Below are 13,349 nucleotides of genomic sequence, written 5' to 3' on the forward strand. Positions count from 1 at the left end.
TCTGGCAAAACATCAGTGGGCAGGGCCTATTCCAGCTGGAGAGGCTGGCAGCATAGCGCTGAGCGGGCCACTGTGCATACGCCAATATGTCAGCGCCGAGCTAAGCGCATGCGCATTATCCGGACTGCCGGCCTCCCGGTCGCTGGACAGCTCGATCGCTGGCCAGCACAGCAACCCCCCCATCGCTGGCCGTACTACCACCCCACGGCCCGATCACTGGCCCCCTGTATGTGTTCAGGCCAGACTCGACCACCCCCCCACACTCCCCCCGATGCCCAGCTCGATCGGTGGCCTCCCTCCCTTTGTCACTGATCCCACTGCAGAGTGGCAGCAGGACGTCCCACCATACCGAGCACTCCAGAGGCCCCACCCTCATTAGGTCCATCCTTTTGGCACTGTCCAATGCCCTGTGGGAAGTGCCAAGTGCCCTGTGGGCATTGCCACTTTGCCCCTTGGGTAGTGACGGGGCCCAGGCTGGCAATGTCCGGGGGCACTCCCCCATACCCCTGACGCTCTGAGTGGCTTCGATGGCCTCCCCTTTACTCCAGCGGGGTCGGGCTGCTAGCTCCTCGCAGAGGGGGAGCTATTGTAAAACTCGCTAGAGTGAAACATTCCTGGTGGGAGTGGGGGGAGGGTAACCAGTCTGCGACTTCAGTCCTGGGCCCGCTAATCAGATGTAAAGTATATGTAAATTCTAATTTAAATAAATTATACAACTCCGCGCCGATTTCTGGTGCGGAACTGACGCCGCCGGAAATCCGGCAGAAGCAGCGCAGCGGGCTGGGAGAATTGCCCCATTTGTTTTTCAAACTGCATTTCAGTTTGTTTTTCCAAAGTGCATGGAATAATGGGGCACATGGAGAGGAGACCATACCACAGTGAGACAAGACCATGCCAGAGTGTGTAGTTAGAAAATTGGTTCAGGTGGGAATTCAGAAGGGCAAAGAGATGCTTCTTTTTCTACTTAATTTCAGCTTCCAGTGCATGTTGAGTTTTCTTCCTTCATGTCCAAGCTAGGTGAGCAATGTTCTATTACTTTGGTGTAAATTATCAACTAATTGACAAATAAATAAGGTTAACAAGGACAAATATGGGGCTGGAATAGGCTAATAAAACACATAACCACAGATTTTAGGAACACTAACATAATACTGACTTAAGAGTGAATGATTTTGGACTATGGGAACGCTGACAAGGCTGCTGCTACAGAAGACAGATCTATATGACTAACTTTTCATTTAAAAAACATGTATTTTAAATTTATGAAATGAATGTAGTTCGATTTTAGAATTTTGTGAAGCCTCACTCAATGACAAAATACAGCAGGGCTTGATGGGGGAGGTATACACAGTGCCTGCATTCCAGGGGACAATGGTTTCACCGAATGAAGTTATGTTACCAGCAGTGGTCGGGAACAAGATGGCTACCAATGCCAATTTGATGAATAGAGCTATACAGCTCCAAGTTGATAATGCAGGTGGAAGGCAGACATAAGGGATTTCTCAGGGTCGGACAAGTGTCACTTGGGTTCAATTCGGTGGGAATCATTCTCCCATCCCATGGTCCAGCATCTTGTGTCACTGGGCAACAGAAGGGAGGTAACGTTCATGATTGATGACAAATGAAATCCCATGAGGTCAAGATGTGTATTGTTATTGGCTGGAGTTAATGGCAGGATGATTATTGATGGATAGGTGGGAGAAATGATTTTGTAACTGTATAATTGTCCTTGCGAGGGCTTTGTGTCTCAGAGTGATATCAGGCAGCCTGCATCTTCTATCTGGAGTGCTGGGCTACTTTATATCATTCTCCCATTCGATCATTTGGTTAAATAAAATCACGTCTTAAAATCAGTACACTGCGTTTCATGAACCTTTGTATTAGTTTAAATTTAGCAATACATAGCCTCGAGAGAAAGACTCTCCAATAATTGGGTACAGACAAAAATACAAAACTTCTGCCACTCTAAATCCCTGGAATTATATATAAAATTGTGTCTCTGGTTTTGATCCATCTGCGCTTAGTGAGCTGATATCAAGACCAGTGATTGGGGCACTAAAACTAAATTCAGTGACCTGGTCAGCATGTGGGAAAAAGGTCAATAATTTAGCTCCTGATTTGGAAGTGTGGACATCACCAAGGAGGGAGATGCGTGATATCCCCATTACCTCATGAGACTATCAAAGCCCCACCATGAATAATGGGCAGTTGGCCAAATTACTTAAAGGCAAGCAGCAATTATGGATTATATATCACGAGACAGTGCCTTCAGAAGTGTGGAGGTGGGATGAGGGGGAGGGGGGAAGAGGAAACTGAATTCTTTTCAAAGGATATGTAATGAAAATACATGTGAATCTTTGTCTGATGAGTATTTTTATGACTGACTTAGGCTCTTAATGTTGATGAGTTAAATAACATTTTCGTGTGAAAGCAAAATATTTGCTGGTCCTTAGTGAGATCATCTGGAACAAATAAGAATCTCCTTTTCTTGATGGATTTTGCAGGATTATCTCCTTGCTTCTCTTTCTGAAAATGACTAATTTAGTACTGAATTCCACCATGTAGAGTCCCTTTTTGCTGCCTCTTCTGATCCTGCTGTGTTGCTGCAACTTGCTTTCTGTGTAAAACAGGCTTCACTGCAGGCAATGGATGTCTCACATTAAGGGAACTAGGCTTGAGAAATGTACTTAGATTTTCAAAATGGATAACAATTATTCTCTTGTCATGTATAAATTCCCTGTGTTCTCCCAGTCTTACCACTTGTTTCTTTTCCTGTTGAGATTCTATGTTTGCATCAAGTTGATCAATCATACACTGTCGCTCCTGAATCTGACACTGCTTTTCTCTCAACTGTTCATACACGATTCTCTGTGATTCCCTCAGCTCTTCGATAGTTTTGTCAGATTCTTCAATTTTCTAAGAAATGGGATGACTAGAATGAGTAACACCAACAACATCAATCAACTTAAAGGAGATTGGCACAGCTAGCTAAATAATCTTTTTGCAGATTGCTTAAGATTTGAAAATAACAAAATAGAAGGAACTGAATTTCACAATGGGTCTTTAGTTGAATCATAGAATCCCTACAGTACAGAAGGAGGCCATTCGGCTCATCGAGTCTGTACCAATCATAATCCCACTCAGGCCCTATTCCTGTAACCCCACACATTTACCCTGCTAGTCCCCTGACACCAGAGTCAATTTAGCATAGCCAACCAACCTAACACACACATCTTTGGACTGTGGAAGGAAACCGGAGCACCAGGAGGAAACCCACGCAGACATGGGGAGAATGTGCAAACTCCACACAGACAGTGACCCAAGGCCGGAATTAAACCTGGGTCCCTGGCGCTGTGAGGCAGCAGTGCTAACCACTGTGCCACCGTGGCGTCAAGTCTGATCATGTAGAAAACTATTGTGTGCATCTACAAGCATAACAGTGTGTTGAATAACTAATACAGTAGCAAGATAGAAAAAAATGCTTTTCCTGCTGTTTAACAATAAAGCTTATGGCAATTATGGGGACAAATATGGATTAGTCTCTTTTCCTTAGAGACTACCTTTGGGCCATTCTGCAGCATTACAAAAATAAGCAAAGTGAGTGTCTTACCACTTCAATTCTGCCACAACAAATGGCCAAACATTTCACTCACAGGAAACCACCATTCATCATTACCACCAACTCTGGATCTCCCACTGCACATGGGTACAAGCATGGCCAAGCTAGCCCCAGAATTCCCACCAATTTGCATGACTAAAGGAGCCAATATCGATGTGATATTAGGAACCGCGCCATAGGATTGCTCAGCCAGATACCAAATAAGGAGACTACTGTTGGAAAGCTGCTGATTGTCTGCTCAGTAAGGAGCATGGCCTTGTCAATAATTGTTAAAAGGGATCAAAGTACTAAATTCTTATGCCACCACATCTCTGCAAATGGTGTCCAGCGCCTGTTTGGGTACACTGAGGGAGGATTTAACATGGCCAATGCACCTAACCAGGGTTCAGGTGAATCATTAACAAATGACTGAATGAATTGGAGCCATTTGTTAGTTCCATTATTCAAGCCGTTTAATAAAGGCTAAAATAAGCACAGGAGCTTTACTTGAGCTGGGAGAAATGGATAGTGCATATTAATTTCATTGCATGGACTATTAGAAATACAGATACTCAATCTCCTTTATCTTTACCTTTTGTACATCTTCAATTTTCTTGCACAATTCTTGTATCTTTTTATGACAGTCTTGTTTAGTTATTTGGTTCCTGCCCACTTTGGCCTGTGCTTCCCCACGTGTCACAATTGTATCCCTGCGCGAAACAACAGCCTCCATTTCACGAATCATTTGCTCTTGCTGTCTCACAAGCTGATTGTGGCGTATCTTTGGATCAAAAATACAGATCTTATGCAGTGATTTTACAACAGAATGATAGAACCTTTTAACTCGAGCAACTTAGTTTGAATTTAAATGTCTATTTTTGGATGACTAATGAGGATTAAGTGAAACGAATCTAGCTAATTTCCATGACCAAAGGATAGGACACCAATTACCATGAATTCAGTAATCACAAATACAATAGAAATAAAACTGCTGCAGGATTACTTTAAAGAATAATCAAAGGGAATATGTCACAATTACTGTCATATCTTTTGAATGAAGTTATAGTTATGAATATTTCTATATGTTGTCAATAAAAAAGTGGAATACTTAAAAATTATATTCAGAACTAAGCAGTGATTAGCCTTGGGGTGCCTATTATATGTAATATTCCATGTGATCTTCCATCACACTGCTTGTGTTAAGTCATAGATACATTGTTTATAAAGACAGCACAGCTATACCATGTTAAATGCACAATTAATTATTCTGCTGCTGAGGCAGATTTATACTGAATGGAGCCTGTCCTCTTCAGGTCACAGAGTTACACAGGCACAACCTGGAGTCTGTTAGAAGTAACCTGCTCTCCCTGACAGAAGTTTCATAGTAGATTGGCAGATAGTTTCTCCTTCTCCTCCACAAAGTCAGAAGAAAACAGCAGGAAATTATTGCTTTTCTTTGCTTTATATATAAATATAAAAGTTGCTACTTGTTCACCTGTACAGTTGAGTTTATGCTGCTTTCTGAATATCATATTTGAATTGACTAAAAACGCAGAATGAGGCGAGAATGAGGTAATTTGGTCCATCGTGTCTGTACTGACTCTGCAAGGACAATTCATCTCGTGCTGCAACCCTGCCTTTTCCCTGTAGCCCTGCAAATTTTCCTCTTTTAATAATGATCCAATTCTCTTTTGAAAGCCACAATTGAATCCGTCAACACCACCTTCTCAGGCACTGCAATCCAGATTCTAACCACTTGCAGCATAAAAAAAGATTTTCCTCATGTTTCTTTTGTCACTCACTTTAAATCAGTGTCCCCTGGTTCTCAACACTTCCACCAATGGAAACAGTCTCTCCCTATCTGTCCAGCTCCCTCATGATTTTGAATAACTCTATCAAAACTCCTCTCAATCTTTTCTTCTCCAAAGAAAACAGTTCCAATTTCTCCACATGTAACTCAAGTTCCATGTCCGTGGAATTATTCTTGTGAATATTTTCTGCACCTTCTCCAATGCCTTGAATACATTTCTGCACACTAATTCCTTCACATCCTTCCTAAAGTGTTGTGCGCAGCATTACTGTTGAAGCTGAACAAGTGTTTTATACAGATTTATCTTGCTTTTGTGTACTCCATGCCCTTTCTTAACAAGCCCAGGATCCTATTGCTTTATTAATTGCTCCCTAAATTTGTCCTGTCACCTTCAATGAATTAGGTACATTGCGACACAAACTTCTGCTTATGTGACACTTTCAAGTATAGCATTTTCAAATATGATAGATATGCTGGACAAATGACTTATATATAGTGCTCACATCCCATAGGAAGAAATATTCTTTTGAAAATGCAGTATAGCAGTAAAGATCATAAATCTAGGTTAAAAGATTAAGTAAGTTGGATTGCTTTTTCATTTGAAAATGTGATTTTGAGCAACTTCTGCAACATTTTCACAATTCTGAAGCTGATTCATAAAATTCACAAACTGATCACATCAATTGGGAATTTATAACTCAAGGACATAGTTTAAAAATGAGGAAAGAAACAGGTAGAGCATTTCACTACAACTATTTTTACATTTTCCTCTAACTTTAGTGGTCCCAGTATTGCTAATGGTAACAGTCGTACTAAATTAAAGTTACAGAATCCCTACAGTGCATTAGAAGTCATTTGGTCCATCGAGTTCTTCACCGTCTTTCTGACAGAGTATCTTACCCAGAACCTCTCCCCTGCCCTATCCCCGTAACCCCACACATTAACCATAATAGTCCATCTAACCTACACATCTTGGGACACTAAGGGGCAATTTTATCATGACCAATCCACCTAATCTGCACATCTTCAGACTGTGGGAGGAAGCCGGAGCACCTGGAGGAAACCACGCAGACACGGGGTGAATGTGCAAACTCCACACAGTCACCCAAAGCCAGAATTGAACCGGAATCCCTGGAGTTGTGAGGCAGCAATGCTAACCACTGTGCTACCATGCCATCCCACTATATTAAAGTGCGTAAAACTAGTAATTATTTCCACTAGTTGAATCTTTGCCTAGTGTCTTGCACTATCTTTGAAGATTAACTCACTTGCATCCTGTGTATCTCAGCTTTCATGGCCCGTATCTCACTCTGTCCCACATCTGAGTCAACAGCTGATCGTGCCTCTTTCGCTAGCTGTATCTTCTTCTCCCAAAGCATAATCTGACGCCTATAAGTACAAAATCAAAGAAGTACATTGGTAAATAGTAAACAGTTTCAGATCAACTGTGGAACTACATGGATGCAAAAATATGAATGATCTCAATGCATTTTTCATAAAGAGGAAGCTTCACCAACAGGATCCCTGTTTCAAAGTGAAAATGTCATTACAAACTCCTTGTTTATCCCAGATAGCTACCTGGACCAGGCAAAGACCATAAGACATAGGAGCAGAATTAGGCCACTCGGCCCATCGAGTCTGCTCTGCCATTCAATCATGGCTGATTTTTTTTCTCATCCCCATTCTTCTGCCTTTTCCCCATAACCCCTGATCTCCTCATTGATCAAGAAGCTATCTATCTCTGTCTTAAAGATACTCAATGACCTGGCCTCCACAGCCTTCTGTGGCAAAGAGTTCCATAGATTCACCACTCTCTGGCTGAAGAAATTCCTCCTCATCTCTGTTTTAAAGGATCGTCCCTTTAGCCTGAGGTTGTGCCCACTGGTTCTAGTTTTTCCTAGAACAAAGAACAAAGAACAGTACAGCACAGGAAACAGGCCCTTCGGCCCTCCAAGCCTGTGCCGCTCCTTGGTCCAACTAGACCAATCGTTTGTATCCCTCCATTCCCAGGCTGCTCATGTGACTATCCAGGTAAGTCTTAAACGATGTCAGCGTGCCTGCCTCCACCACCCTACTTGGCAGCGCATTCCAGGCCCCCACCATCCTCTGTGTAAAAAACATCCCTCTAATATCTGAGCTATACTTAGCCCCTCTCACCTTGAGCCCGTGACCCCTCGTGAACGTCACTTCCGATCTGGGAAAAAGCTTCCCACCGTTCACCCTATCTATTCCCTTCATAATCTTGTACACCTCTATTAGATCTCCCCTCATTCTCCGTCTTTCCAGGGAGAACAACCCCAGTTTACCCAATCTCTCCTCATAGCTAAGACCCTCCATACCAGGCAACATCCTGGTAAACCTTCTCTGCACTCTCTCTAACGCCTCCACGTCCTTCTGGTAGTGCGGCGACCAGAACTGGACGCAGTACTCCAAATGTGGCCTAACCAGCGTTCTATACAGCTGCATCATCAGACTCCAGCTTTTATACTCTATACCCCGTCCTATAAAGGCAAGCATACCATATGCTTTCTTCACCACCTTCTCCACCTGTGTTGCCACCTTCAAGGATTTGTGGACTTGCACACCTAGGTCCCTCTGTGTTTCTATACTCCTGATGACTCTGCCATTTATTGTATAACTCCTCCCTACATTATTTCTTCCAAAATGCATCACTTCGCATTTATCCGGATTAAACTCCATCTGCCACCTCTCCGCCCAATTTTCCAGCCTATCTATATCCTGCTGTATTGCCCGACAATGCTCTTCGCTATCCGCAAGTCCAGCCATCTTCGTGTCATCCACAAACTTGCTGATTACACCAGTTACACCTTCTTCCAAATCATTTATATATATCACAAATAGCAGAGGTCCCAGTACAGAGCCCTGCGGAACACCACTGGTCACAGACCTCCAGCTGGAAAAAGACCCTTCGACCACTACCCTCTGTCTCCTATGGCCAAGCCAGTTCTCCACCCATCTAGCCACTTCTCCTTGTATCCCATGAGCCTTAACCTTCTTAACCAACCTGCCATGTGGGACTTTGTCAAATGCCTTACTGAAATCCATATAGACGACATCCACGGCCCTTCCTTCATCAACCGTTTTTGTCACTTCCTCGAAAAACTCCACCAAATTTGTAAGGTACGACCTCCCTCTTACAAAACCATGCTGTCTGTCACTAATGAGATTGTTCCGTTCTAAATGCACATACATCCTGTCTCTAAGAATCCTCTCCAACAACTTCCCTACCACGGACGTCAAGCTCACCGGCCTATAATTTCCTGGGTTATCCTTGCTACCCTTCTTAAACAACGGGACCACATTCGCTATCCTCCAATCCTCAGGGACCTCACCCGTGTCCAAAGAAGCGACAAAGATTTCCGTCAGAGGCCCAGCAATTTCATCTCTCGTCTCCCTGAGCAGTCGAGGATAGATGCCATCAGGCCCTGGGGCTTTGTCAGTTTTAAAGTTCCCTAAAAAACCTAACACTTCCTCTCTTGTAATGGAGATTTTCTAGTGGAAACATCCTCTCCACGTCCATTCTATCCAGGCCTCGCAGTAAGTTTCAATAAGATCCCCCCTCATCCTTCTAAACTCCAATGAGTACAGACCCAGAGTCCTCAACCGTTCCTCATACGACAAGCCCTTCATTCCAGGGATCATTCTAATGAATCTCCTCTGGACCCTTTCCAAGGTCAGCACATCCTTCCTTAAGATATGGGGTCCAAAACTGCACACAATACTCCAAATGGGATCTGACCAGAGCTTTAAACAGCCTCAGAAGTACATCCCTGCCCTTGTATTCTAGTCCTCTCAACATGAATGCTAACATTGCATTTGCCTTTCTAATTGCCAACTGGACCTGCACATTAACCTTAAGAGAATCTTGAACAATGACTCCCAAGTCCTTTTGTGTTTCTGATTTCCTAAGCATTTTCCCATTTAGAAAATAGACTATGCCTCCATTCCTCCTTCCAAAGTGCATAACCTCACACTTTTCCACAATGTGCCCACCACTAGTCACCAGCTGCCATCCTGAGAAATATCCCTTTATCCCCACTCTCTGCCTTCTGCCAGTCAGCCAATCCTCTATCCATGCCAGGATCTTACCCTTAACACCATGGGCCTTCACTTACTGAACAATCTCCTATGCGGTCTTGTCAAAGGCCTTGTGGAAATCTAAATAAATCACGTCCACTGGCTCTCCTTTATCTAACTTCCTTGTTACCTCCTCAAAAAACTCTAAAATTTGTCAGACATGACCTCCCCATTGGACCATTGCCATAACTCTCAATTACAAACATGCTGTTGAAACTGTATTAAACAGACTGCTATTTCAGGTAGTTAAGTAGCTGTTTGGACTTTGTTAAAGTGTGATTGATTCCCTGTCATGAAACCTTTCTGACAACCCCATCATGCTCACCCCACCTGTGGCCTGCAGTTGTTGTTTACAAAGATAAAAGACCAGAAGCAAAATTGAACAGACCACTACATACTTCAGACCCGTTCAGCGATCAAACAAAACCTTAAATGGTTAATTGCTTGTTCACCATAAATAACCTTGTGTTCTGTAAGCCATGTAGTAGCTAATTAAAAATGACCACAATGCCAATAAAATTAACACTTGTTCAATCCACATCTGAACACTTGTAGAATCTACTGGAACCATTGTGGTTCATCCTGCCCTGTCCAGGAATAGAAGGTGCATAAAAAAGAGCAATCAAATTTATCCAACGAAATAACAACCAAATTAATGATGTGCATGGGTTCAAAGAAAAAGCATTATTTCTGGTCAATATAATGAAGGAACCCTGATGTTGGGACATTTTGTGAGTTGAACACTGATAACAGGAGTAAGTTTTGCTCCCAACAACATTAAATTTACCAAAATGAGAAATACCTGAAGTCTACCAAATATTGAGTCAACCTGCAGTCTTTCCATATTGGTATTTAAATAACTGGCCAAGTTATAGATATTAGCAACAATACAATATAGCATCATAGACTGTTACTTTATTATTTATTTACACTCCCACCATGTATAGTGGGCAAATTGTTTCCCCAAACACGGAAATTATTTTAAATAGAACAATTGTTTATTTTATCTGTATTCCAGTTCATCTTTAAATATTGTTTATTTATTAAATCTTGATACCGTTATGAAACATACTTACATGGAGGTTTTAACTCAGCAAAATTAGCAAGCTTGTTCCTTTGGCTGGAGCTATTAAATTAATAACTCCTCAAATTAATCTCATCTATATGCTGCCTTTCAGAACATTATCTGAATTTATGATGCTAACGTTCCACATATAGCCTGACAACACCCAAATCTACTGCATCATTGCTTCTCTTGACCCCTTTACTGCCTCTGTGCTGAGACATTTCCTCTTCGATAGTCCTCTCCAGTTCTGGGTGAGTTGCAATTAAACATTGGGAGGACCGGAGCCATTTTCTTTATGCCATCACAAATTTCCTCCTTTGCTACTGATCCCGTTCCCCTCTCTGGCTATTTTCAGGCAGAGCCAAACTGTTCAGTCTTGTCATCTTATCTAAACTGAGCGACCAACCCCATATCCTTTCCATCACACTGCATACTTCTTCTGTAACATCACCTATCACCTTCTCTGCCTCAGCTTATCCGCTGCTGAAACCTTCATCCATGCCTTTTACTTCTAGATTCAATTATTCTAATGTTCTAGTGGCCAACCTCCCATTTTGCACCCGCTATGAATTTAAGGTATTTCAAAACTCTGTTGCCTGTATTCTAATCTAATCCTCACTAAGTCTGGCTCGCTCATTATCCTCGCACTCATTACCTGCATTAAGTTGTTGCTGGACCGGGAACTAATTTTTAAATTTACATAAAAGCAAATTACTGCAGATGCTGGAATCTGAAACCAAAAGAGAAAATGCTGGAAAATCTCAGCAGGTCTGGCAGCATCTGTAAGGAGAGAAAAGAGCTGACGTTTCGAGTCCAGATGACCCTTTGTCAAAGCTCAAAGACCCTTTGACAAAGGGTCGTCTGGACTCGAAACGTCAGCTCTTTTCTCTCCTTACAGATGCTGCCAGACCTGCTGAAATTTTCCAGCATTTTCTCTTTTGGTTTTAAATTTACATATTTATGTTCAAATCCTCCCTGGTTTTAATCCTTTTTCCAGTATCACAATCATCAATTAACTGTTTTCTTTCAACTCTGGATCGTGTGCATATCCCAACTCCCTTTGTCTCACTGTTCTAGGCCCAACCTTTGGCCAGATGGCTGAAGCTCTGGAATTCTGGGCGGGATTTTCGGTCTTGTTCGGGCGAGATCATAAAATCCTGCGGAGATTTCCGTTCTAGGGCCGTCACCCGTCCCGATTCTGGAGCGGGCGAGGTGGTACGTTTTTGGCCTCCCTCTTTAAACCTCTTAGCCTTATCACTCCTGTAAGACCTTCTTTAATACTTACTTCTTTGATCAAGCTATTAATCACCTGTCTGGATATATCTATTTTTGACTTGGCGCCAGTTTCTGTCCTATTATGTAAAGCATCTTGGGATATTTTTGTTCATTAAGGCACTTTATAAATACATGATTTTTAAAAAAGCTTTTTCAAATTAATTTTGAGTCATCAATTGGGTCCATTGAAAATCTGAACATCACACTGATATCATTACTCACTCTGCTTCCACAAGGCTGTTAAGCAGCCGTTCTTTTTCCTCCTTCAGCTGGTCTAGCTTTTGCTGCTTTACAATGGCTTCTCGTTCAACATCCTGAAAAAAATTAATAACGCTTGGATATGTGGCAAGTTCAGTTTAAGATTTGATCCCATGTTGTGCACCATTGTCTGCCGTGTAATTTGCTAGCTGCCACTTACAAGTAGGCAGTTTAATTTTCAATGAAACTGTTAAGTTTCAACCATCAAGTACATAATTACAGATTGATAAGATAATAGATTTATTCAATTTTAAGCAAAGGATAAGTAATCCTCGCCAGAATCAATCTAAATGGGTTAAACTGCTTTACAAATGTTGCTAATTTATATTAATAGCTCTTTCTACAAGTCAGAAAAATATCCATCAAGGCCCAGGATGTGATTCGAGATCCTGCCCGGCTTCTATGTTATGGTCGGATGCCTGATGGTACCCAGACTCGCCACCGTCTGGGTTCACTGGTGGACGAACGGCGACAACAAAAAACGGACTGCTCATTTACCTTATTATTGGACCCTACTGGATCAAGACAGAGAAGTGTCTGGTTGCAAAAACCTATGACAAATCAAGAGGGTTAGAAAACATCGACTGATGGACTTTTCACCTTAAACTATGGAACCCATGAACCGGCAGGAGAATGGTTGCTAAAACCTGAACTTTAATTTTTGTTTCATTAAGTAACTTAAAATAAAACGATAGGGTAAAATAGAATAATAATATGGAAAATAAAATTGTGAACCATTTTTAAAAAAAAGAAAATACGAAATAGAACGATGTCTCTCATGGGATACTGAAATGTAACCAATTTTTCATGTTTGCATCAGAAATTATTTTTAAAAATGGAAAACGTGCATATTCTTTTATGAATTATCAAAGGGATACCTAAATTAACACTTATCAAATTCTACTAGATAATGGCATTTGTCAGTCAAAAGTAGTCCAATGGTGGAATTCTCCCAAATCCCCATGGGGGAGTTCAATGGTGGGCATGGGGGGAGAATTTGCAGGAAGTCCAGAAATTGGTTTCATGTCTACATGAATTTACAACAGAATCTTCCATTGGTGCCCACCATAGCGGGTCGCAAAACCCACCAGAGGCCAGTGTGAACCTCATTTGTATCCTGTTCATGGGATGCAGGTGAAGGCCTAACCCCATATGCCAGATTTTCTGTGATACCGGTGAGAAAACATGCCAGCATGAAATACGTTTGGAACAACTTGGCGTGCAGATGTCGGGATTCACTTGAA

General features: G+C 42.0%; 1 protein-coding gene and 1 pseudogene across 1 annotated transcript in view; one reads left to right on the top strand and one right to left on the bottom strand.

Annotated features, from left to right (window-relative positions):
• The window catches only part of ccdc40 (coiled-coil domain 40 molecular ruler complex subunit), a 62,985-nt gene that overhangs the window by 996 nt on the left and 48,640 nt on the right, over positions 1–13,349 (bottom strand). The window contains exons 18-21 of the mRNA XM_078225589.1: positions 12,070–12,161; positions 6,677–6,797; positions 4,191–4,379; positions 2,758–2,916 (exon numbers count right to left, since the gene is read on the bottom strand). Of these exons, the coding sequence (XP_078081715.1) occupies positions 2,758–2,916; positions 4,191–4,379; positions 6,677–6,797; positions 12,070–12,161 (561 nt within the window). The remainder of the gene's footprint in view (positions 1–2,757; positions 2,917–4,190; positions 4,380–6,676; positions 6,798–12,069; positions 12,162–13,349) is intronic.
• LOC144501689 (NADH dehydrogenase [ubiquinone] 1 alpha subcomplex subunit 1 pseudogene) lies at positions 12,480–12,693 on the top strand (annotated as a pseudogene).

This window comes from Mustelus asterias, chromosome 12, assembly GCF_964213995.1.
Source record: "Mustelus asterias chromosome 12, sMusAst1.hap1.1, whole genome shotgun sequence".
NCBI lineage: Eukaryota > Metazoa > Chordata > Chondrichthyes > Carcharhiniformes > Triakidae > Mustelus > Mustelus asterias.